A 26,904-nucleotide genomic window follows, 5' to 3' on the forward strand; every position below is an offset into this window, starting at 1 on the left:
AATCTATAAAATATTTTTGTTCTTTCTTACCATGACTATATCTAAGTGTGTTTGTTGTTGTTGAATACGATAGAAATTAATTTCAAAATTCTATAATTTAATCATACACATTATTAAAATTTGTATTTCATCTTGTTTATTTTTTTACTTGATTAAACTTTTAAATAATGTCATTATCAAAATATTGGATAGATAATGGGTAAAACAATATAATCAAAAACAAACTTTTGCAACTTTTGTTAAGATAAAGTCTAATTTTCATACTTTTGATATCAAATTAACTAGAGTTTAAATTTAACTCAATTGATTAACTTATATATATATATATATATATATATATATATATATATATTACAAATTGATTTTACATTGGAGATTTCCATCAAATACAAGCATCTTCTCTCTTTGAGCTAGTCCATCATATGTGTCCTACCAACACAGCTCGTTTACCTTCTCAAATCTACTGTCAACATCATTTTTCATATGCCTTTATTTATTTAGAGATAATAGTGTGAGAAAATTTAGAGTAATTCGTCAACCAGTTCTAAGCTAACTATTCAGAGTTACATTCATGTCATATCAGAACCTGTTGGTATAGTTAAAAATAATTGGCACCAGTAGCTTACTTATATGTTTGATGTATTACACAGTACTGAAGTGATAAGGTTATATAGAATAGATTAAGTTTCACCGACACATATATAGTGTTCAAAATGCAATGAGGTGAAGATATATATTCATGGGAATTAGTAGATGTGTGTGGTTCCAAGTTGCAATTAAGTTTGAAACGTGTACTGTGAGACAAGTGAACGCGTTTTTAAACAGTTGGTGACAGGGATTGGGAAGTGAAACTGAACAACAAATCTATATAAAATGATTGCAAAGCAATCAAACACACGAATGCATCGCAGTCAGAGGTCACAGGTTGTATGTGTCGGGCGTTGCCAGAGTGAGAGACCCCCTGTCTTCAAACTCAGATACCTTTTGTACGTATGTAGTACGGGTAACGGACCGCGCCGTATACGGTTCGTATACGTACGCAGTTCCTCTAACTTTTGTATTATTATCATTACATATGCAGCAGCATGATACGTTACTGTTAGAGTGAAGGTTGCTGAAGAATCCTGGTAACTGTTTCTAGTCCTCTCGGCACTGTCTAAAGCTTAGAGCATTGTGTTGGACTTTGTTGAAAAAACAAAACTCAAATTAATGTTAATGGATAAGGTAGAAAGGAGTTATACTTTCATTTAATGATGTGTCATCGTACTAATTAATGACTTTGGAATCTTATATAATTCACATATTTAAATTCATTCAATATTGTATAATTAAGCGTCAAACTATTTTCAAACATTCTAAATTTGGTCACTTTATTTAATTTGGAAAAAAATAATCCATTATTAACCAGTTTCCGACTATTGTTTATAATATTTACGAGTATAATCAAGAACATTACATGATATTTCATAAACTCAAATAATAAATGCCTGAAGTGACTATAACGGTTAATTTAAGGATCGGTTAAACTCACTCAATTAATGGATTAAGTAATCCTGTAAATGCGATTATGCCAGATGAATCTATATATCGAAACTGAACTCACCGAGTGTATTAATAACATAGAAATATGTATGAAAATTTTGCTTTCTCTAGAGAGTTAAACGGAGAAAAAAATAGTTATAAATAGAGTTGAAATATTTTAAATAATAAATATAATCCTTAAAAAAAATTTAATTTAGGCTTGATTAAATACTTTTTTTAAACTATAATATAAAAGAAAGCGAAAGCATTTTAATTTATATATAAGTTCATTTTGAAAGGTTAACGTTGAAGAGATAACGACGAGACAAGGAGAGAGAAAGACGTTTGTAAAAAAAATCTGTATTTTATATAATTAACAACACAAAAGTGTGACGGAGATAATTAACGAGTTATTATGTGTTTAAAATGGTTGTTTTGGAAAAAGAGTTTCTCAACGCTAAGCATGCCAAGTGTCTCTTTTCTGACCCACGTTGGTGCTTTGTTTTTCAACAATCAGTGAATTTCTTCTTCCATCCATAACGTGAAACGACAAGCCATGAAAAAGTCGTAAAAGATGTTAATTTATTTAATTTTTTAGAAAAAGAAGTTTCGTGGCCTTGGACAACCATGCCAGTAAGAGCTGAAAGTCTTGAATAACGAATAATCTTCATTAATGTGTTAAGAAAATAACAGGAACTTGACTTTTCTGAAGGATCAAATTAGCACACGCAAATGCCTCCTCCTAAGACTATATAATAGTAATTAGATATTGTATTTAAGAAATCCACGTAAATATATAAATAAGGCGCAGTGAAAGGACCACCGAAATCGCGATTCTCGTTTGTGAACGAACAACAACATTAAACAATTTAAGGTTCACACATTCACGTAGGATTAATTAACACCCACGAGTTGTAAAAGGAATGAATGAGTGTCTGTTGAATTCTGCCAAGCACAGATGTGCATGCCTTTTAGAGACAGCCTCATATTCATCATGCCATTCACATATTATATATTCAAGGACAGTTGCGTTTACAATAATTTTGGAGTAATTTATTTAAAAAAAAACAGATTTATATGAAAAAAAATGTATAAAGAAAAGGGTAGTGTGGTTTACATTTTGCAGGAAGACGTAAGACAAGAAGATAGGATGTTTGAATTGAGGTGTAGAAGATTCATTCCTATTTTGTGTTTGGAAGCACTTGATGCCTTTCCTTGTTTTAGAAAAGGAAAAGGAAAAATAATATTTTATGATGTGATTCATTAGAAAGAAAAGAGACAAAGTAAAAGAGAAGAAGAGATGGAAGAGAAAGGAAGAGCGTGGCATTGGGATTCCAAAGGGACAACATTTGGAAGGCACCAGATATGTCCCACGCGGCGTTATCGTATTGCAAACCAGCTCCTATGGGGTACCTACTTATTACCATAATCTTCAATATTATCATAAATAAATAAAATTGGATTATGACATCAATTTATATGTATACCATCACATCACATCATTTAACTGCCGCCACTTAATTCATGCCTTGCAATTTGGGGACTAAAATCTTATCTCCGCTCCTTTCGCGCCTATTTTTAATTAATATAATTATATTTTCACAACATTTTTTTATAATATTTTAACACTGTTTATGTGTTATTTTATGATTGGTTCAAAATTATTTCACAATCAATAATAATAATCATAAATATCAATATAAACTAATCACATAATGACACGTACGTAGACAGTGTTAAAATATTATAAAAAGATGTTGTCAAAGTATCATTATACTTTTAGTTATCACTTCCAAGATTTACTCTAATTAAGTACGTATTAAAGTTCTGAGATCCAATAAGTTTTAAAAAAAGTCAATTACATAAAAATATTTTTTTTTATCTAATTTTTTTGATGTGATAAAGATTCTGTTTTAGACTCTCTTCGTATTTAAATTTTAAAGTTATTAATTTTAGTAAGTTAAAAAAGTTAATATATTTTAAAATATAAAAATCAATATATTTTGAAATTAATTAAAAACTATCTTCTATTTAATTGTATTAAAATAAAAAAATTTAAAAAGTAAACACTTCAACTGATGAAGCGGCAGAAACACTCAACTGATGATATATCTACTTAGGTAGATATTGTATAATGTATCTTATTCTTAAATATTAAACTTTAATTATATACCATAATTTTGTTTGTATAGCCTAGTGGCATTTTCTTTTAATTTTTAGTTACATAAAAAAATATGCTGACTCGCAGGTCTAAAATTAGATGAAACCAGATAATAAAATTATATTTCTTTTTAAAAATATAGGTAATTTCCAGCCATAACATCAAACTGAATAAATTGAATAGCGTATTTAGACAACCTAATAGTTACAGTGCATAAACCACCGCTAACAATCTATTAATTGATTCGTACCTTATTAATTAATTACTTTCCATGCTTCATGCAAATTAACAAACATTTTATTAAACTCTCCATTGTTATTTATAAAAACAAAACTAAATACTGTATTATACTTTACTAATTCTTTAACCTTCTTAAAATGTTTAGTTAATATAGTAAAACAAGCAGTAAAAGAAAATCATCTTATTATTGTAAAAAGTAACAACAAATAATGGTTTAACTAAAAAAACAGACATTAAAAAACGTTAAAATCTTTTAGCATAAAGTATTAAATAAAGTAAAAATAGTTAAAACCATATTTATATTTAAATAAAAAAAACTGTTTTATCATTGGTATAAAGAAAAACAGTACAGAAATAGAGAATAGAACATATCTCATTTTAAATAATTTGATGTTATATCATCTTCTCCTTAAGTCAAATCATAGTAAATTTATTATAATCAAGTATTTACTCTTAATGAGAATGATAACGGATTGGATACAAATAATATTTATCCATAACTCAATCCACGTGCTTAGAAAATATCTACAGATATTTTAAAACCTGCGAGTATCCGTAAAAAATGATTATATATTTTTTAAAAAGATTTAAATAAAATTATAAAAGATATATAATATAATATAAATTTAATTTAATTTTAATTAAATTTAACTTAATAAAATATAATTTAATTTAAATTTTAATTAAATTTAATTAAAAAATAAGTTTTTATTATTTTTTATGGTTAATTGTATTTACGGGTTAGATAGCATATTACCCAATACCTGACCCATTTAGAAACAGATATTAAAATATTCAATAACTAGGATTATTTTTTGGTCATCTGTATAATTTTAAGAAAAATCTCATTTATTTAATTATATAAACTAATATTTAATCTGATCCCGCCTTTTTATATAGAGAGAAACATGAATGTATTATACTAAATATTTCAGTTTTGCTTTTTGTTGCTTTTTTATTCAACAAGTGTATATGAAACTATTTTGTCTTTTCGTATAAATTAACCATGTGAATTATTACCTTAAAATAATAAAACTCGTAAATAATAATAATATGGGGCCACCGACCTCTTTTCTTATTCTACATCATAGGTCGGAAAAACTAAATATCTATCTACTTGAGTCATGTATGAAAATTGACTCTTGTGGAAAAGTCCTTTCAAATTATTATTTTTAGCAAATTTTTGGAACTCTTAAATTGCAAACTCTCTCAGGAAAGAAAAAATAAATAAATTTTCAAAATATAAGTACTCACACCTATATTTTCAATTTAAACATAACCTTTGGAGAGAGGAAAAAAAAAGGAGGAATCAAGCTTTTGAGTCTAAAATAAACAATTTTGTAAAACTCTAACTAAAAAATAGAAGAAAGTTTTTTTCTTTTTCTTAAAACATTGAGCTAGTGTTACATCACTTCTTCTACCACCAATTTAATAGCATGTTTTAATATGTCTATTTTGGACTAGTGAGCTATTTTTAGAGATAATAGTATTATTTCAATTCAAGAAGTTTCAGATACTACTATTTATTCAATTTAATTTTTTCTGGATTTTCTTGTTTCACATCATTATGTTTAATTTTTTTTTATAATTATTATTATAATGTAAAGATCTTACATGACTAATTTGTCAATAATATTTTATTTAATTGTTGGATGAAATATACATTTTCAAAACTATATATATATATATATATATATATATATATATATATATATATATATATATATATATATATATATATATATATATATATTCATATAAAGGTCTTATTCTTATACCATGTTAACATACTTTAATAGAAAAGTCTTACAAAACTTAGATCTTAATTTTATGACCAAATTATGATCCTGCAATAAATATACTTTACCAATCTTTGTTCTAGTACATTCATTTCTTAAGAATATTGATTGTAAATGATTTATTCAAAGCACTATGTTTTTAATTATAATAATCTCGTGATAAAATTAAGACTGTATTTTGAAAACAAAGTTGACATTGCTCACCGCCCTAAAAGAAAATAATTTTAAAAAAATGTGCGTTAAATAGGCATGAATATTCTTCAGGTCATATTTGGTTTGTTGCACAGGAAATTCTTTAGTTTGAAGAAGAAAAAACATAAGTTATTCTTTATTCATGTTTGGCGTTAGAAATTTCAACGAATGTTTTGTGCAATGTGAATGTGAAATCGCGGGTTTATTTTATTTCCGAGGGAGAATATTTGGAAAAGGGTTAAAAATAACTCAGAAAGTAACGTGACATTTTTCGCGTAAGTTGAAAAACCAAGATTCCGTCATCCAACTCTAAATATGAAAGCAGTTTTAAGAAAGTGGAAATGGAAAAGAACGCAACAATAGTTGAAGTTTTGTATTCTCATTTTCCTATCATAAACTTTATTCTCATTCTATCCACATAGATATGTGTAAAGTGAGTAGGCTGTGACCAAAAAGGAAAAAATAGAAAAAGAAAAATAAAAAATGTAAAAGTGAATGGAATATTAGTAAAACATTCTTTGCTCCTTAAGTTGGAAAATGACAGGTTCATAAATAGGTTGAATTAGCAACGTATCCAATTTGAGCAGTGAGAGTGCTTGACAAAGACGATACATGCCACTGTACCTGTTCTTCAAACTTCAAACTTCAAACTTCAAAGTACTACCACCTTTTCTTTCCATCATCCACTAAATTAAGTACAACATCATCATTAATGATATTGGATACCCAGATTGCAAAATTATCATTAAAAATGTTTTAATTATTCAGTGGAAGAGATTCTATTTAATTCAGTAGATATAAGACCATGTGAATTTGATTTACTGTTTTTAATTTTGTTAGGAAATGTCCCTTTTATGCATTATTACAATGGTGATTGATAGGCAATCGGGCAGGCCCAGTAGGCTTGGTCCTCTATTACATGCAACAACCACTACAGCTGTTATTATCATTCTTTCAAAAATTAAAAATTAAAATAAAACTTATGATTATCGGATATCTTTTCAGTAGGTCCATAAAAAAAAATTTCCACTGATCCACAAACAATTCAAGACAACACTACAGTTATAACAACGTAAGAGTGACGTTAAATGTTTTGTTAATGTGTGCATGCTTTATGAAAAGAGGATACTTTACAAATATTTTATAAGTTATTTTTTTTTTCACATAAATATTAATGTTTTATTCGGTTAGGAAAGAAATATGTTTTTGATCGAGAGTAAGAAATAACGTGTCCTCTAGAAGAATGATTGGAAGAGTTAAATTATATTCCAGATATTTATGCCTTCCTCTGGGTTTTTTTTCCATACCAAGCAATTCACGAATCACGGGCCGGGCAGACAACATCCGAGACTTCACGTGACATTCACGTGTGCTTATATAACTCCCAAGTACTGGGACTCCTATATTTATACTTTTAACATCATCGAGCATTTGAAACTTTTAAACAATTCACAACGTGCTGCACCCGAAAATGAAAAATAAAACACATAAAAATTAATTAACCTCGTTTTTTTAATACTCTGTGTCTCCAAAATTAAACTAAAAGTTAGGTCAATTTATATTTTCCTTGGTTAATTATTTTTGTATGGACACGTTTGTTTGAGTGTAAGGTATTTAGTTTTTATATTTGAAATGGTCGTGATGATCCTCCGTTTACTTTTTTAAGGAAAATGGTGGAGAAGGACAATTATTTTGGGCCACTGAACTGCACAGCGGTTTGATATAGTACGAATATATGAGAACCGCAAAGAAACTCCAATAGCTTGATATCATGAGGTTTTTTCTAGGTACAGTGTGCCTCCGTGCATCATAACGAAAAAAAATAAAACATTACAGCCTTAACATGATTTCTGTTCACATACCAACTGCTAACTGGGATTTCTTTTTGTTTGCATCAAAGATATTATAACATTTAATTAAGAATATTAATATGAGAAAAGTGTCGTACGTGTGACGTACCGACATTGTACATTTGTTTATTTGATGAAGGTTTTTTTAAGGTGTTAAAATGTTTTAGGAAATTAGAAAGGAATTATGAAATCTGATATATAACTGTAGAAGAAATGTATAATGGACGGAATTTGGAAAAGGAATATACGGAGAACTAGAAAAGGAAAAAGGATAGAGGAGTGAGTGTCAATCAGATTCAAGGAAGAATATGTCTGGAGACGAGATGAGAGATGAGAGATGAGAGATGAGATGATGTGAGATGTGATGGAGAAATTGATATGACATGGTGAATATTATCATGTCATGTGTGGGTAGCATGGCACTCTCATTCTCATATTTATTTATGACACAGAGTGACTATAAAGAGAAGCAATGACACCAATTCTCATTCCCCCTCACTTTTGGCTTCTCAGTGATTGCTGACTCCTTTTTTTTCTTTACTTTCCTTTTTCTGCCTAATATTATTATTCTCTGTTCTCCTTCACTTCACTTGCTCTATTCATGGAAGCCCAACCGCAACAATCACCCTGCAAGTCTAGGTTCAGACGCATCTGTGTTTACTGCGGTAGCAGCCCTGGCAAAAGCCCCAGCTACCAGCTCGCTGCTGTTCAACTCGGAAAACAACTGGCAAGTATATCTTAATCACAAACCCAAACACAACCTTAATTTTTACAAGAAACACAAAAATATTCAGACTTTTGTTGTGAATGTTGTGTAGGTGGAGAGGAAGATTGACTTGGTGTATGGAGGAGGAAGCATAGGCTTGATGGGTCTAATCTCACAAGTTGTATACGATGGTGGACGCCACGTGTTAGGGTAACTCACCGCTCCCTTCTTCTTCCGTCTCTTTCTTCCTCTATTTTTTTAATATGCTAATCAATCTTCTCGCTGCTACAGGGTCATTCCAAACACGCTTAATGCAAGAGAGGTACACTATACTATCTAATAAAACTTGCATATTTTTCTTTTCTCATCAATTCCTTCAAAAACTAATAATAATGTCTTCAGATCACCGGCGAGAGTGTCGGAGAAGTCAGAGCTGTATCGGGCATGCACCAACGCAAAGCAGAGATGGCCCGACAGGCCGATGCATTCATTGCACTGCCAGGTTTCTCTTCTTCTCCTTCTTCTTCTTCTTTCTCCATCATATTCATATTCTCCTCTTTCTCTTTTTTTTTTTTCAAAATTCTCTTCTCCATATATATACCTATATATATTATTATTATTATTCTTATTATTGCTTTTCAAACCGTAACATTCTTAACCTCAAATTATTTCACCCCTTGCAATGATTTTTATTCCCGTCTATGTTTTATTTTATATTAATTAAAGCAAATTTTTTAATGTTTGTTTGTGAAAAAGAAGGGTTTGTATATGTATAAATAATGAATACGCCCATCTTAATTTCTCATCCTTCGCCGTTGACATTCTTTGCGAAATCGAAATCGGTTTCCAAGATAACTGTTTCTGTAACTGTCAACCGTATGGGTTGTATAATCTAAATGGTTGTGGCGGTGATTCCTATGAAATTCCTGGTATTGGCAGTAATAATAATTCCTTGCAAATTTATATTCCGACAGGTGGATATGGCACCCTTGAAGAACTACTGGAAATCATCACCTGGGCTCAGTTAGGTATCCACGATAAACCGGTAAGATTTCCGAAATTAACCAAAAAAAAAGTTCTTTTTTTAAAAGTCTTTTATCTCTAAGATAACAGAATTAAAACGTTTATTTATTTATTTTAGTTTGTACAAATAAGCCCTTTTTTCTTCTCGTGATAGAGTGGAGAATTATATTTTTTTTGGCTGCTCACGTCACTTAATACATGAGGAAATTTATTTAGCGAAATGAAGGGCGTATTAACTAGTAATAAAAGGCATTATTTGGGGAAGTCAAAGAAAAAGACAGAATGATGGTGTTTACTGTTCAAACAAGAGAAGTAGTTAATTGATGATTATTTTTGGAAGGCGAAACAATGTTAAAAGAGAAAAAATAAATAAATAAAAATTAAGATGGATTAAGTAATAGATTAATTTAATAATGAAAAGGGAAGAAAAGTGATGGGAGTGAATTGGTTACAGGTGGGGTTGTTGAACGTGGATGGGTACTACAACTCGCTGCTGGCATTCATGGACAAAGCTGTGGACGAAGGTTTCGTAACACCTGCTGCCCGTCACATTATTGTTTCTGCCCAAACTGCCCAAGACCTCATGTGCAAACTTGAGGTACATGATAATATTTATTTAATAATTTTGATGTTATGTAGAGTATATGATATATGCACACGTGGGAGAACGTGGTGGGTTGAATCCGATTTATCTGAACCGTTGATTTTCCACTTGGAACAGGAATATGTCCCCGAGCACTGTGGCGTGGCCCCCAAGCTAAGTTGGGAGATGGAGCAACAGTTAGTTAACACTGCAAAGTCAGATATTTCCCGTTGACTGAAAAATAGAACAACGACAACAACACTAAGGAGGAGCCTAGGTTGATCTTAAATTTAGTGTATAAGTATAACCTCAGCAGCTAAAATGTTCCACAGAATAGGTTTTTAGTTCACCTGTGGATTTGTAATTCCAGATTTTCACTCTGCAATTTTCTCTGTTGATTGTTTGGCTTTAACGCCTCAGACCACTATGTATTTTCATTTCTTAGCTACCAACTAATTGTGCATTAGAATTTGACTTCGATGCTCCAAGAAGAACATATATGAATACAGATATATATCTATATAATGCATATCGTGTCGGTGATTGATTTGTAATGCTGTGAGTTTCATATATAAATATAATTAAGCAGTTTTTTAATACAGGTCTTAAGAGAAAGATTGTGGTGGATGGAGAACAATGATGACACGTTGAAATTAGAGGGAAGAAGAAGTGAGAAAAATTAAAAATAAAAAATAAAAAAATGGTTGGAATGTTGACGTGAATCACATGATGAGGTTCCATTCCATGATGTGATGAGGGTTATTTTTGATGTGTGGGTTCGGCGACGGGACCCTATTCTTTTTTTTTTTCTCGTTTTTGAGAAAAAAAAGACACACTTTCTGAGTCTTATTCTAACCAACCCTATGGTCCCTCTGGGATGGACCCACCCATTTGATGAATGAATGAGTAGAGTTAGGATGAGAAGAGAAATGATAATGTAAATGAAATTTATATTACTAATAGTTATCACTTCCTACCATCTCAAAAGGAAGATCCTATTATTAGCTATAAGAGGAATGGGAAATAGGCAGCAGTATATTCAAGGGGGAGCAACGGTGGGTCCTTCCCCTTACCCTAAATATCTTTATACTCTTTTCTTTTCTTTTTTAAATATTTATATATGTACACACGGATCCCCTATAACCATATTTATTATATTAACGACTTTATTGTTTTCTATTTGTTATTTTAAAAATCATGCTAACCACTGATGTGCATAAAAAATTAGTTTCTATTTTTTTCTTTTTTCATATTATCAATTTTGAATGTTTGGGACAAAAGCCAGTCCCATCGAGATCACTGTAGTGAAAGAAATAACTACAAACGATGGTTAATTCATGATGCTGGCTTACATCATTATTTTTGTCAACACAGTATGTGGAACATTTTGGAGACTTCAGCTTCATAATTGAAGCAGCCATTTTGGAGCATGGATGAAGTTATTGTCGATGAATCTTGAATAATTGAAGAGGTGAAAGGAAACCTATTCTTGGCCGTACTCGATCGACAACTTACGACGTGCCCCGTGTACAAAACAGAAGGGAAGGATAAAATCTTTTTTTTTTAAAGAAAGTTAAAATCAAAGAAAAATGTCTTGAAATTATTACGTGTTTACATCAAAGAAAATTGAAAGATTTACGTAAGTTTTGGTGATGAAGAAGCAGTTGGTGTTTATTGATCGGATGATGTTGTCGGTGGCATAATGTGATATCTCCGAACCTAAGTGTCTCTGTTGTTGTGGACGGAGTTCTTCACAGGTGTTATAAGGTGGGATGAACCTACGAAGTCGTTAAGATTAAATTGCTTAGTGAAAAAATGGACCATTTTTGAAACACTAAAAATGATAGGAGAGTGTGCAATAATGAATGAGGGGCAAGGAACCAGAAGGAATGCATGAGCACGTGAAGGTGGCATTTGGGTACTGTACTAGAATGAATGGGAACTCCTCACGTTGCGATTTCTTTCATTATTGGAGAAAAGGAAGGGGATGAGTATGGAAAGGAAATAAAAAAACCCTTTTGGCCTACCTTTCCATTACTTTTTCTTTTTCCATTTTTTTTTCTCCTTTTTCAGCATTGGATAAGCATCATCTTCCTTCATAAATTTTACAGTGACGGTGCGAATCACGTCTTCGTAGTCTTTATTTGCGTGCATTCGTCTTTCTTCTTCCCTTTTTATTTTATGCCGGTCAAAAAGATTAAAGAGCAAACCAAAAGAAAGTGATTATAACGTTCATTATAAAGTCTTGTTTAAGCTGTGCTGATAGATAGCTTATGGTGACGTAATGAATTTAATGGCTGCCCCACCAAAAGAATCAGGTTTAGCTTTTCCTTACTTTTCACTAATTTATGTGTATACGGACTTCAAACTTTGCTTCCGTTTTCGTGTTCCTTTGCCATTTTCACACAAGTTTTACCGTCAAACAGAGTCGACATTCGGAATTTTAATGCAGTGGGTATACGAGAAAGCATGTTTGAATGTACGTAGCCTCCGAATTCTGTGAAAAGAAAGAACAAAATCATTAGCGTTTTGAATGTTTGGCGACCATCACGAACTTAAGCTTGGACTTGTTGGGTAAAACAATAAACTTTCTGCCACAGCAATTCCTGTTGAACCCAAAAGTAAACATTCTCGTCTGCTTCTCCCTTTATTCATTCAAATCAGAAGCTACTATAGCTTAGTCTTTTGTTTCCTTCTGACTTTTCTTCACCGTTTTAACTTCCGCTTCTACTTCATCTTACGCCATCTATGAATTTAGAACCTCCGCCATCGTCTTCTTCATCATTTCTTTACTTTGAAAAACCACATCGATCCAGCTTTTTTCCGTTCTTTTAGATTGACTGTTGACTATGTAAGCAGCGTCGGAATATTAATTAAAGTTATTCAAAATTTTAAAATTATGACTGACTTTGTGATTTTAATAATAAATAGTTTGTTTTGGAATAGTATATTAAAGAATATATATATATATATATATATATATATATATATATATATATATATATATATATAATTATAAGGTCATAACATTCATACGTTTGTGTATAAGAATAATTGAATCTCGTGCTTTCATCAATATTTTTTTTTTTCATTTAGCTATGGGATTATCTTTATTTAACATATTTTCTTAATTGAGGTTTGTATTACTATTTATTTCAAAATGATCAAGTTGTGTCCTGGTGGAGACCTATGGAGCTTTCGTCAAAATTCTCTAAAATGAAAATCTCTACAATCTGCAATAAAAGTTCATATAATTTATTTAATTTTAAAATATTCTCACTTATTTTAGTTAGGATTTTGATTTTGTTAATTAAAAATGCTAACATTATAGGATCTAATTCCATTTTACTAGCTTCATTTTCATTGATTCTTTTTGACGGTATAAATGTTAGATCTTTGGAGGAGAATTCAACACTGATGAACGTATTATTATGGCATCACACCAGTTGAAAAACTTAAGGATACTTGAGTCTCTTCTATATTGATAATTCAAAATGTTAGTATTTTATTTAACTTAATATACTAATACATTTTTATTCTATTATTAGAGTGAATTATCAAGTATTTATTTTCTTTTGTGTTCCAATACATGGGACATTCCAGTCATATAATCCGCAATCCTTGTACAAACCACTCTCCATTGTACAGATTTCATCACTAGTTACAGTTGATACCATTTCAATTTTAACATGAGGTGATGTGTACCACAGTACTGTGAAGTAAGCTAGTAGTATTATTTTCTTCTTATTAGGTTGTTACTCTTCCATTAATGAATGAAAAAAGTACAATCATATCCTCTCCTCCCAAATCTTCTTTGAACAACAAGGGATCACTGCAAGTGATAATGTACAACGTTAGGACTAGGTAGTCGTAGATGCCAACAAAATGTACCATGTCGGGAGTTGGTTGTGTCAAACAAAGTGCTCGTACTACAGAATGAAACAAAAGATCAATAATATGATCAGAGTCTAATGATAAGAATAATGGCAGAAGTAATACTAATAATAGTGATATTAATAATAAATTTTGAAAATGTGTTCCACGAACAACTACAACTAAATAGCTCCACACCTGCTGAGCTAATAAAGCCAAAGCAAACTACACCAGTACATATACACGATAAACCTATCCAAACCTCATGATTTACACTCATACAATCAAGCACATCATTACATTACAATATTATGTCTCATGCTTTTAACAACACTTTCCATTTGTCAGGATAGGGAAATGAATAAAAAGCTACAAAAAACACAAACCTATGTCAACAAGTGCAATCGAGGAGCTTAGGTAAAGGATTGAACAACAGAAGACGTGGTGACTAAACTTGATAGGAGACCGACTATGACAGCACTATTGTACGTGCTTGGTTCTGTTTGCATGGAATTGTTCCTGGAATCAATGAAAGTCCCATTCTTGAAGGGTCCACCAACAAGTGCTCCAGTAGCTACATTGGGATTTGGATCAGATGAATCAAGCCACTGGAAACCATCCTTGCACCCAGTTTTTGCATCGGCAGGAATTGAAGCACCCCTATGATGCACGAATTGCGGGAATTTATCGCCGTAACCCACCAGAAAACTCATACCCATAGGATTCTTGCCCAACACGTAATCAGCCTAAAAAGCATTACATAAATTATATTTGAGCATGGATCACACCAAACAGATGTGCAAATAATAATGCATGCATACCTGAGATTTGGCAAAGTCTCGAAGATCTGATGGGGTAAAGGAATCTGAATCACATTTTAGATTTGGTGTCTGCGATGTTAGCATATAGTCACTGTAAATAACAGCTAAGAACGCAGATGCAACAGGATGTTGCAAAGAGTTCCATTCGATCACCCATATAAGACCATCTGTAATATAGAAGTACCAATTTATTTGTAGAACATATGGCATAGAAATATTAATCTAAAAATGAATTTCAAACGTTTACATATCAAAAATACTTTTATCCAGGAGCAATGACTATCGTATGATAGGCCAAGTTCAAGCAGTTATAATTCTGTACTAACTGGTTGTTATTTTCTATGTTTTGAAAGAGGAAACTCCTTATTACAGGAAAACCCTGCCCTGTACCTGTATGTGTTGGGGGGCAACCTTGAGTTCGTACTAAAATTTGGCCTAAAATACTGATTGTTTCTATCTTTATTCAGAAATCAGTGTATTTGTTTCTTGAGAACAATAACTTTAGAGCAGAAGCATCGGAAAAGCATGTACAGGAAATGAGTGTCAAGGAGATGCTAAAAGGCCAATTCTCACCACAATGATGATGGGAAAAAATGGCAGATGAAATTCAAGACATTCATATATTTTATAGAAATGAGGGAAAGGCTTCGACAGTTTGGATACCATACACCATTGCAGAAGGATTTAGATTAGCATAAAGGGCCAAATAATAGAGAATAGCATGAAAGAAGTTCTAGCCTGGTGAGAACTAGTGAACCAATGATCTAGGGGTTTTCAACACTCCCTCATAGAGCTTTCTAGATGGGGATTCAAGATCTTTTAATTAAAAAAGCAGTACAAGTACAAGTACCCACTTTCGAAGGGCGAGATTCAACTGGATGGCTGGTCAGTATGTAAAAAAGTGTTATGAAATTCAAAATACTAAACCGTAGGTCAGGGTGTCCACGGCCTTCATTTGCACAAAAAGGGAAACTACACACTGGTTAAGTCACCGTAAATGGGTTCGAACAATGCACATTAAGGAAGAAGACAAATTCTTTGGCAAAAAACATCAAAGAAGGAAACCACCCACTTTGACTACGGAGCAAGAAGAGTTATTTGATTTAGAGGCAAGGATCCCTGAAGATAATAATGGGGTGGTAAATGTTGTTCAGAATTTACCCATTGCATTAAGAAAGGGAAAAAGATAATGTGTTAAACATCATATTTCTCAATATGCTTGCAATGACAATCTCTTTAATAAACATCGAAGTTGTATTGTTATGTCACATAAATTCCTACCTCAGTTCAAGAAGCCATGAAAACTAAACATTGGACTCCAGCCATGGGAGAAAAGATGAATGCATTACAAAAAAACTGAACATGGGAAATATTTATAGTGAAATATAATGCAAATAGAACAATAAACAAAAAACTAAACTGGTTACCCAGGGATATACTCGAACTTATGGAATTGACTACAAGAACTTGCTCTGGTAGCAAACATGAATGCTTTTCAACTTCTTCTTGTTTTGGCAGCTCATTTTGATCGAGACTAACACCAGTTGGATGTGAAGAATGTCTTTCTTCTAGGAATTTTAGAAGAATTTTACATGGAAATTCTGCTAGGATTTGAAACTCAGTGAAAGAAACAAAGTATGTCTCCTAAAGAAGGCCTTATATGGTGTTAAGTGAATTCCAAAAGCATGGGTGATTTACGAAAGCAATAGTTTCCTTTAGGATACAACCACAGTTTAAGGAAATCCTACCTTATTCATAAATCATACCTTATTGATAAGTGTGGATGATAAGATTGTGATAGGAGATGATGAAATAGAAAAATCAGTTTTAAAGGAAAATTTGGTGGTCCAATTTGAAATAAAAGACCTAGAAAAACTCAAATAATTTCTTGGAAAAGAGATTTCTTATTCCAAAATGGTGAGCTTCATCTCTCAAAGAAAATATGTATTTAATATCCTAAAAAAAAAACAAGTTTTTTATGTAGAACCTCATATGCTCTAATTAAATGAAATCATAAAATTGGAACTGAAGAGAGTCCTCTTGTAAGAAAGATCCACTATTAGAGATTGGTAGAAAAACTTATTTATCTATCATACACAAGACCAAACATTGTTTATGTAGAATACGGTATGTTAGTTTATGCATGATCCAAGGAAAGACACATGCAAGTAATTCACAAAATTCTTCAATACTTATAGTCAAGACGGATCACCGTTAAGGAAAAAAGACACTGACCCTGAAGATAGATATACTGATGCAGATTTTATTAGCAACAGGAAATCCATCTTTGAGTTGCATGTTTCTTGGAGGAAGTCTAGTAATTCAAAAAAGCAAAATACAGAATAGAGTATTTCGTTCTAGTACAAAAACTGAATTTTGAGACGTTGCTCAAGATGCATGAAGGATTCTAGATGAAAATCATAGTAAATAACCCTAAAACAAAGCTCGACATCCTTATGCAATTGTATTATGATGACAAGTCATCCATATAGATTGTCCATAATCTAGTACAACATAATAGAACCAAACATATTAGCATTGACAGATATTTCATCAAGGATACTTTTGGCAAAGGTCTTGGTTACAACCTATTTCCCCAATAAAACTTCATATGATGGACATTTCCACTAATGTTTTCCTTAGGGCAGATTCTAGAATCTTGTAGGAAAATTGGAAATAATCAATATTCACTTACCAACTTGAAGGGGGTTGTTATAAATAAGGGATTATTAGGATGAAAATATTCTCAATATATGCATAGTAGTGATTAGGAGAAAATATTTTTAGAATCTTCGTGTTCATTTCAACATATTTTTATATTCTTATTTTAAAGAGATTGATTGTAACAAATAGAGGAGATGAGAATGTTATTGGTATATTGTTATCAATAAAATAGTTTCTAATTTCCTTACATTGTTCAAATGTGTTTGCTTGCAGTAAATTGTTTGAAAATTGTGGTATAGCTTTTACCTACTCAAAAGAAGGTTAAAAGGAGGAGAAAGGGTCATTTTCCAAGTAGCCAACCATTTGGGCCACTTCATTGATGTCTTGAAAGGAAGTTACATGTGATAACCTAGGGGAAGATGATGTGGAAGAACAAGAAAAATCCAAAAGGGTTGAATTGATGAAACCAAATTGAAATGTTGATCAGCAACAAACAGTTTCCCTATCTCAGTCCCGAGGACAGGACTGATAGTGTACTGGGAGGCATTCATAGGTTAAGATTTAACGTAGTTTAATATTGGGAAGTTATTTTTATGATAATTTTGGATTAGGTAATTACAGATTATGATGCAACTGTTAATGTGAAATAAAGTTGGTTTGTAGACTGGTAAAAGGGAACTAAGGCGTAAAATTGTTATTTCATGTGTTTCTATGAAACCCCATGTAAGGAGAAAACGGTTGGTAAAGGGAAAACCTTAGATGTGTTAGGGAAATCCTATGTCTATACTCAAATCAGGCCTAAAAAACAAATTATTTCTATCTATATTCAGAATTCAGCGTGTTTATGTCTTGACTCCAACACCACAAGCAACAAAAATAGCCTACATGTCCATTATTAGGAATCTACCTATAATTCAATTTAGTTAGTTAATCAGAAACTCTCAATTTTCCTAACGGTGAACCTTGGGGAAGCGTTACTGTTGCATCTTAATAACCAGGATGCATTCTAATCTAAGTTCTAATTTTGCAAACAGACTGGTGCTGATGGTGTAAGATTGGAAACATTTGACCCTTTCTAGATCCCTCAAATAGAAGGCTTGAGCATTGGGAAATCGGGCATTTAACCAACAAAGATGTCAAGATGTGAAAAATGATACGTAGCTGGGAGAGAAAAAACGTATGATTATAGCCATTCGTATCCAATCATATAGCATTCAAGGAGAATATTACCCTCTGTTCTGTTTTCTGTGGCTGTTGGTGAATCCGGAAGAAGGCTACACATTACAGCCTCGGCTGTTTTCTTGTAACTTTGGAGCCCAGAGCCATACGAATTTGAAATGCCCTTTGCCTTAAAAAAGCTTAATCTAGCTAACAAAACCTGCACAAACAATGTTGAATTATTAAGGAAACATACGCGAATAGCAAAAGCCAGCTTTGTACAGTTATAAATCATAATTATCTAGCTAGAATCTTGATCCAGAACACTTGAACGGCACAAGACTTGACTTAGCTCAATTCTGTTCATAAGACAGAAATTTAAGCCGGTCATTGGGTCTTTTCTGCATGATGTCTAGGTACGTAGGTTGCAATAAAATCAGAAAAGCCATTCTCTATAGCAACACTTGTAACGCTAATGATTGTCCTTCCCAGTTAATCAACTCACAAATTGGAAACTGGAGAAAAAGATTGAGCTTTTTCTAGTGAGTTCTATTGATCTGTATGAAGATTGTTTGCGTGAAAATTGACATGTTCAAACAGAGGGAGCTTCATAGAAATCACTCGAGGAGTGTGTTATTCAGTTTTTTGGCAAACACAAATTTTTACTATCTATCATTATCTTTTATTTATACCTGAGTTCCAGCATGCTTGTTATCCCAACTGAACCAGCTTGTGCTTCCCCATTCAGCATAGTCTTCTCCATCTTGGCCAGTCACAAACTCAAGGTAAGAATCATCACCCGTAGCATGATAGAGCCAGCTAGCAGCCCATAAAAGCTCATCACCATATCCAGTTGAGTTATAATATGTCTGAACTTCAGGTATACTCTCACTATAATATCCCCTATTTTTGTCAGCAAAAGTGAACAACTGTTTTGCATGCTTGAGGAGTGTGCTTGAATACGAAGAATCAGACTTTTTAAAGACCAAAGATGCTGAGGCCATGGCAGCTGCAGTTTCTGCTGCAATGTCTGATCCAGGATGAGATGCATTCACTTGTGTGAGTGGTCGAGCTTCAGTCATTTCTTCTGGTCTTTCCCAACACTTGTGATCTGCAACAGGATCACCCACCTGCCGTGGTGGTTTTAATACGTCAAAGAAGTTAGAAAAGGTTAACCTAAAAATAGGTTGTTAAAGGCTTGATAGTCCTAATGCACAAAACAAAAAAAATGAAGTGGCTGAACATGAAAAGTAAAAGGAGTAATGAGAGTTATTCAATCGTCATACGCACATACAACAAAGAAAGGGAGTCCCAAAATCTAAAATTGATAGCCTGCCCTGTACAAAATCCCTTATCTAATTACATGGCCTGTCATGTCATAGGATTAATACCACAAGCATACCAATAACCTTCCAATATAAAGGCGATTCTTGAAGAACAACAATATAGATTTTTTTAATTCAATAACTGCAAATGTAGCAGTTTTTCTCTGTAAGGAAACAACATGTTACATCACCATCGGAACTAATAAATATTTGACACTTCTAGTTACAACTTTAAATCGTTTCTCAAACAGCTGGCAAAACATAGCTAACTTATTGTGTAAATCTCTAGCACTGAATAGATCAAAGTCAAATCTTTTAGTCAGGTGAGGATTAAAAAAGAAAAAGTCCTATAGTTTTACCACAAAAAACACTCCAAGAATAATGGAGAGTACCCACACAGAAAAGACAATAAATATATGCATTTTCATATGCAGACTAACTAACGTGCACAGATAGGTACCATAAAATCGAAGTTGTAAAAGACATAAACCTGAATGTAAAGAACATCAGCAGAAGGGTGAGCATTGATGAGATAATCAGTGATCCACTTGAGCGAATCTTGAGCCGAGTCTAACTGGCCAACGTGATCCATTTGATCTCCATATTCCAGAATGGCCCACGACAACACCGTCGCCGTATATGCCAACGGCAAACCAAATTTCATGTGATCCCCAGCATCATACATTCCTTTTGTGAGATCCAGCTTCGCTTGGCTCCCATCCTTAAGACCCGAATCCCCTCTCCAAGGTATTTTATTGTCGACTAACTTCCCAGCTGCATGACACGAGGGAACGCCATTGTTAACCGACAACAATAACACCTATAGAATAATCGCTAATAGAAACTAAAGAGTCGAATAAATTAATAATCTGGCATTAGCATACCACTGATGCCTTCATTAATATACATTAAGAACCACATTGTGAGATATTGAAATAAAAAACAGAGAAAGACGTCAAAAAGGTGATAGAATGAAATACATTTTTGAACATCGAAGAATTGCAGTGAGGTTTTTAGTGCAGTGGCGTATTTTTGATCAACGGCGCCAGGGGGACCGGGAACTGGAGCAGCTTTATCAGAACCGGAATGACCGAATTTCTTCTTGACGGTAAAAACAATAGCACCGACGACGATGGCCAGAACGACAAATGCGATGAACCAACCGCAACACCCTCCTTTGGACTTCGATTTTTCTCCCATTTTATATCATTAATATTATTGAAATTGCAAAATGCGCTTCACCACACAGTTCAGGGCCTCGATCTGCGTTATATAATCAAACCCTAACGCGAAGCATTGTTGTCGCTCACGGTATCAGTTTCTAAAACGCAATGCTTCTCCTTCTGGCAATGACAATCGCTATCTTTGGAATGAGGTTCGGTTTCGGACAGAACAACACCAACAACCTGGTTTACTGTTTCCGTTTGTGGAGCCGTATTCACAAATCTGTTGACCCGACCCGATACGGTGAGGGTTAAGAAAATGGAGCGGAAATAGCAACGGCGAAGAGTGTTGTTCTCGCGGGAGGAAGCATTTGGCAGTGGATTGAGTGGTAGGTTAGGTACCGTTGGCGGTGTGACTTTTGTCTTTTTTGTTTGCTAAATGACGAGAATGCCTATGTGAAAAGAGGGTCGTGTCGGTGGGATTGAGGGTATAAAGGTAAAAGGATAGTCAACATGTGAGTGATGTGATGCCAGCTGCGTCGGTGGGCTTTTGTTGTTAGTTATTGAATTGAACGGAGGGACGTAGTCTGGTGTGGAGTGAGAGGGACCCTCCATCTGATGCAACCACCATCAACCATTCGTTTTGCTTCATCTTTAATCAACATGAATGCGTTGCTAAGCAACGGCCACGATTTCACCCTTTCTCAATTTTAGTTTCATTTAACATATTTTTGCAATAGAATATATATAAGGCTTAATTACCTACTTAGTCCCCATGTTCGGAGGTAATTTGCTGTTTAGTACCCGGTTTTAAAAATGTAGGCATTTGATACCTATGTTTTGAAATTTGTATCAATTGAATCCTACCCACTTAACGCCGTTATAATTGATAATGTTTTTCTGACTGTGTATGTGATTTGTGCAATCGTGGCAATGAGGTGGCTTAAGTGACTTGACGTGACAGGCTTCCTCCAAGACTGGCTTCCTCCAAGACTGAACTCTCCCGTAAGCTCACTCCCTCAGCTCACCCTCTCTCCGGAGACCCAAGGTCTCTTACTCTCTCCGCAGGCTCACCGCCGCGTCTGTCTAACTGGTCGCCGCGACCCAGCCTCTGTTCCAGTCCACACCACTACTTCCTCCTCCGTGGCGTCGCGCACCGCCAGAGCCCGTGTCGGCCCAAGCTCCAATCAGCTCCTTCTCTTCTCCACCTCTTCGCGTGCGAGAGAGGGACTCTCACCCCTCTGTGCCATGCCGACACCACCCCCAGTGAGGCCAACCACCGCAAGCCGCCACGGCATCACTCTCCTCCTTCCGATATTCTTCTTTTTTCTTTTTTAATTACTGATTGGTTTAGGATTTGGTTTATTCATTCTCTGTTTTCCTACCTGGATGCTTCTGTTTACTTGGATGCTTCTGTTAACGATTTTGAAGGTTTCTGGGTGCTGATTAGATTATGAGAAAATGATGATTAGAGTTGAGAAACGGATTCATGGGGAAGGCGAATAGGATATGAGGATTGGGAGTGGGGAAAAAGGTGATTGGAAGTAGCCGTGAGTGTCAAAATCTGGATAGTGAAAGGGGCATGCGAATGGGGCATCAATGTTGATTTTGAGGGATGATAGGTGTAGTGGAGGGTTATGTTTGTTGAGGCTGTTACGACTGGCGGGGGAAAGGAACGAAGGTTGGAATCTCTATTGCTGCGCCTAACGTCTTCATCTTCTTCAATCACCTCCAACACCCGTGATTTCCCTTCCACCGTCTCACAGCCAACATCACAATCATCAACCAACATCATAGCCAAACACAAAAACAGAAAATAGATAAAGGAGAAGGGGAGAGTCAATCGGCGGCGGCTTCCAAGGCTGACTGCGTCGCGGTTGGGAACGGATCCGGTGGTATTTGGGGTTTGCCGACGACGCAAGAGGTGGTGGCACGGGTGGCTGGGTCGAGGTGAAAAGAGAAGGAGAGAGACCAGAAGCAACTTGCGGCGGTCTGCTTGGAGGAGGCGGCGGCCAGAACTGCTCCGACGGGCGTGAACGGCATCGCCGGCAGTGGTCCTGGTGGTGCTTAGCGTCGCCGGCGAAACTTCGAATGAGGTAGAGGATCCTCTCGCGGCGGCTGGGACGTGGGTGGTGGGTAGTTAGGGTTAATTTAAAAAAATGTAACCCCATTTCAAATTCCCAATTCAGCCTGCCACGTCATTGCCACGACGCAATTGATTGCACAAATCACATACACAGTCAGAAAAACGTTATCAATTATAACGGCGTTAAGTGGGTAGGATTCAATTGATACAAATTTCAAAACATAGATATCAAATGCCTACATTTTTAAAACCGGGTACTAAACAGCAAATTACCTTCGAACATAGAAACTAAGTAGGTAATTAAGCCTATATATAACATGATATTGTTTTGTAAATTATTTTCTAGTTAATATTTGAAGCAACATATTTGCTGGATATAAAGTCGTAATCAAAAGGGAGGATGGTAAACAATCCTTCATTTATGATGTCATGTACATACGAAATTAAATAAAGTTGTTAAGTCTAGAACAATTATTAGACAAGGATTTTCTAATTGACATGACTAAGAGTTTTGTCAAAAGAAAATGTTGGTTCTTAAGACTCCCTTGTCGTATAATAAGACATTTTAAGTAAAAATTGATGTAATAAAGTATGAATGTTTGAATGCTATAGTGTGGGCCGATGATTCGGTTTGAACTTAACTGTGAAAATTTATTTTAAATTGAAAAATTAGTTTAATTTAAATTGAACTCGGTTACAAAATAATAAAAATTAATCAAACTGAACAATACTCAAGCTTGCTAAACTGTTTTGAAGCATTTAAAACTGAATTATTAAAAACATAATTTGAGGCTTTCCACTTAAAATTATATATTTGAGGCTTTCCAATTAAAGTTATACATATATATTTATATAATTAAAAAATTAATAAGTAATAAAATTTAAGTATAAATTTAATATCTGCATTAAAAAAGAGGGAAAAAAATAACATAATAAAAAAATTTATAAACTTATAATTCATAAATTATTATTTAAAAAAACAATAGACAGCATATAATAAAACAATCTATAAATTTATTATTCATAAATTACTATTTTAAACTTTCAAATTGAGATGTTTTATTTACTTTTTAATTCGGGAAAAGAATTTTGTATAATAAAATTAAATGATTATTTTATATAGTTTTAAAATAGGTTTAGTAAGTTAAAGAAAATTAAATATATTCAATTAGTTACATATTTGAATATGTAATAGTCTAACTAAAATGTTTGTATATAATTTTTTTAACAAATTTTGAATATTTATATTTACGATAAATAAAAATTAATTGTATTTTTTTTATTTAAAATGAATTTTTTTTAAAAAAATGTGTTTAATATAATGGACTTGTCCTATAAAATTTTTAAGAATATTTTAGTCTTATAATCTTTTTCAATGGAAACTTTATTTTAAGCTTTTCTAATCCTAACCTTTTAAGAATATTTTAGTCTTATAATCTTTTTTATGTGAGAAAGACCAAATTAACACATCTAATCATAAGATTAACAAATAGGTATCATGAGACACATTTTGGAAACAAATTTATATATATATATTAAAAAAAAATCATTTGATCCATGGATATCAACGAAACTACCTTCTCCTGTCTTCTCAACTAAAGTTTTGACATGGTTACAAAACGAGCAACTGATTGACCAAATTCTACATTAACATTGTGTTTGTTTTCAAGTATATTTTTGTTAATATTAATTGCCTAAAACGGATTTTGAATTGATTTTATGTTCGTTTTAAAAGATTTATGAGCTATTGAAAGCAAATAATTGCATGATAAATGAATTTTTCAATCTTTGATCAGTGCAGATTTAAAATTCACCATCAAATATCTATATAATCCCTACATTTTTTATTTATGATCATGTGTGATTGTATTTGATATTCGTTCATAAAAAAGTTGAAAACAAAAAAACAACAATAATAACCAACATAATAACAATAATAATAAACATAATAAAAAAATTATTTTTCTCTTCTAATAATAATTTTAATAAATATATATATTATTAACTATTATTATTTTATATTATTTTTATTAAGATATTTTAATAATCTTTAATTTCTACCAATTAAACCATTTTTCATGTGTCATATATCGATCAAATTTTAAAATCTTATATTGAGTTTTATAAACTTTATTCTCAAATTCACAATCACTCACGTTTAAATCTCCTAGAATAAATAATAATTAAGTATCAAATTCTCCTAAATTCATTTATTCTTTCTTCTAAATTCATCCACTAAAATTCAGAGAGGCTAAAGAAACAAAATAAAACTCTCAAACTAACCATTAACATGTTATATGGGTGATACAATTTGATTAGAATGTTCCTAAACAAAGTACCAATCAAGAGCACATTCACACACAAAATCCCAAACAAATTTCACATACATAAATTTACTTTTAATTTGAGTAAATAATTAAAAACAAGTTACCTCTCCAGTAGCATTGTTTATTTTAATTGCAAACTGTTTTTTGTTGGAAATTTTAATTACTAAACTAGTTTTAACTCTTGCGTACGCGCATGACGTGTTTTTTGTTTTGGTTGTTTTAAATTTTTTGTTAAGAAAATTCATATTATCATTATATTTAAATAAATAACTTTTTTTATATAACTAGATTTAAGTGTTATAACTATTATAGTTATAAATATAATATTTAAATAAAGAGTTTTATTGTATGAAAATAATTAATTATTTAATCATATATATTTAATAAGGGTTAAATATGTTTTTAGTCCCTAAACTATTGGTCATTTATGGTTTTCGTCTCTCTTTCAAAATAAGGTACAATTTGGTCCTCATTCTTTTCGAAACGTTCGTTTTAGTCCTCGAAACACCAGCGACCAATAGTTTAGGGACTAAAAACATATTTAACCCTATTTAATAATAATAATATAATTAAAAATAAATAATATTATTTTAATATTGATTTTTATGCTAAAATAATGGATTATAGAAAATATATTTAATAATATCAATATTGATAATAGAAATGAATTATATACTAATAATAATAATCCTATTAATGATAATAATACCACTACATGTAGATATTGACAGAAAAAATATATTAAAAAATATTGGTATATAGAATTAGACGTATTATTATTATTTTTTAGAATGATAAATATTAAGATAAAAAATAATATCAATTTATGATTTTCTTTGTGTTAAATTATAAAATAATATTCTTAAATGATAAAAAGTTAGAATTAGACTGTTTAATTAAATATTATATTAAATGAAACACTTTAGCTTATTTTTTGTTGGTATTGTTCGTAAATTTATGACATAAAAATTAGACGACGACTACTACTACTACTAATAATAATAATAATATTAATAATAAAAATAATAACGGTAATACAAATGATACTACTACTAATATAATAATAATAATAATAATATCAGTTTTAATAATAATAACAATAATAATTATTATAATTATAATAATAATAATATTACTAAATAAAAATAAAATATTAATACTAATAATGTTGATGCTAATAATAATAATAATAAAGTAATAATATGATAATAATAATTTATTGTTATTATAAAAATAATAATAATGTTAGTAGCAATACTAATACCAATATTATATTAATACTAATACCAATTTTAATTCAAATAATAGAACTAATAATGATATTAAAACTAATAATAATACTAATAATAGTCATACAAATAATACTAATATTAATACTAATAATAATAGTGACATAAATAATATAACACAAA

The 26,904-nt window shown here is 32.1% G+C and overlaps 2 protein-coding genes across 2 annotated transcripts; one reads left to right on the forward strand and one right to left on the reverse strand.

Annotated features, from left to right (window-relative positions):
- Window positions 1-8,191: 8,191 nt before the first annotated feature.
- Window positions 8,192-10,629, forward strand: LOC124826873 (putative cytokinin riboside 5'-monophosphate phosphoribohydrolase LOGL10). The gene is made up of 7 exons (XM_047299820.2): window positions 8,192-8,490; window positions 8,582-8,679; window positions 8,761-8,791; window positions 8,872-8,971; window positions 9,444-9,514; window positions 9,947-10,090; window positions 10,214-10,629. Exons 1-7 carry the CDS (start codon window positions 8,365-8,367, stop codon window positions 10,307-10,309), a joined length of 666 nt encoding a protein of 221 aa, XP_047155776.1. The 5' UTR covers window positions 8,192-8,364; the 3' UTR covers window positions 10,310-10,629.
- Window positions 10,630-14,068: 3,439 nt separating this feature from the next.
- GH9B5 (glycosyl hydrolase 9B5) lies at window positions 14,069-21,493 on the reverse strand. The gene is made up of 6 exons (XM_047299817.2): window positions 20,897-21,493; window positions 20,407-20,690; window positions 19,284-19,721; window positions 18,664-18,811; window positions 14,770-14,936; window positions 14,069-14,694 (listed from the first exon to the last, which is right to left on the reverse strand). The coding sequence occupies exons 1-6, from the start codon at window positions 21,114-21,116 to the stop codon at window positions 14,362-14,364; spliced, it is 1,590 nt and encodes a 529-aa protein (XP_047155773.1). The 5' UTR covers window positions 21,117-21,493; the 3' UTR covers window positions 14,069-14,361.
- Between the last annotated feature and the right edge of the window lie 5,411 nt (window positions 21,494-26,904).

The sequence above is a fragment of the Vigna umbellata genome, chromosome 2 (assembly GCF_029865625.1).
Source record: "Vigna umbellata cultivar VRB3 chromosome 2, Vumbellata_1.0, whole genome shotgun sequence".
Lineage (NCBI taxonomy): Eukaryota > Viridiplantae > Streptophyta > Magnoliopsida > Fabales > Fabaceae > Vigna > Vigna umbellata.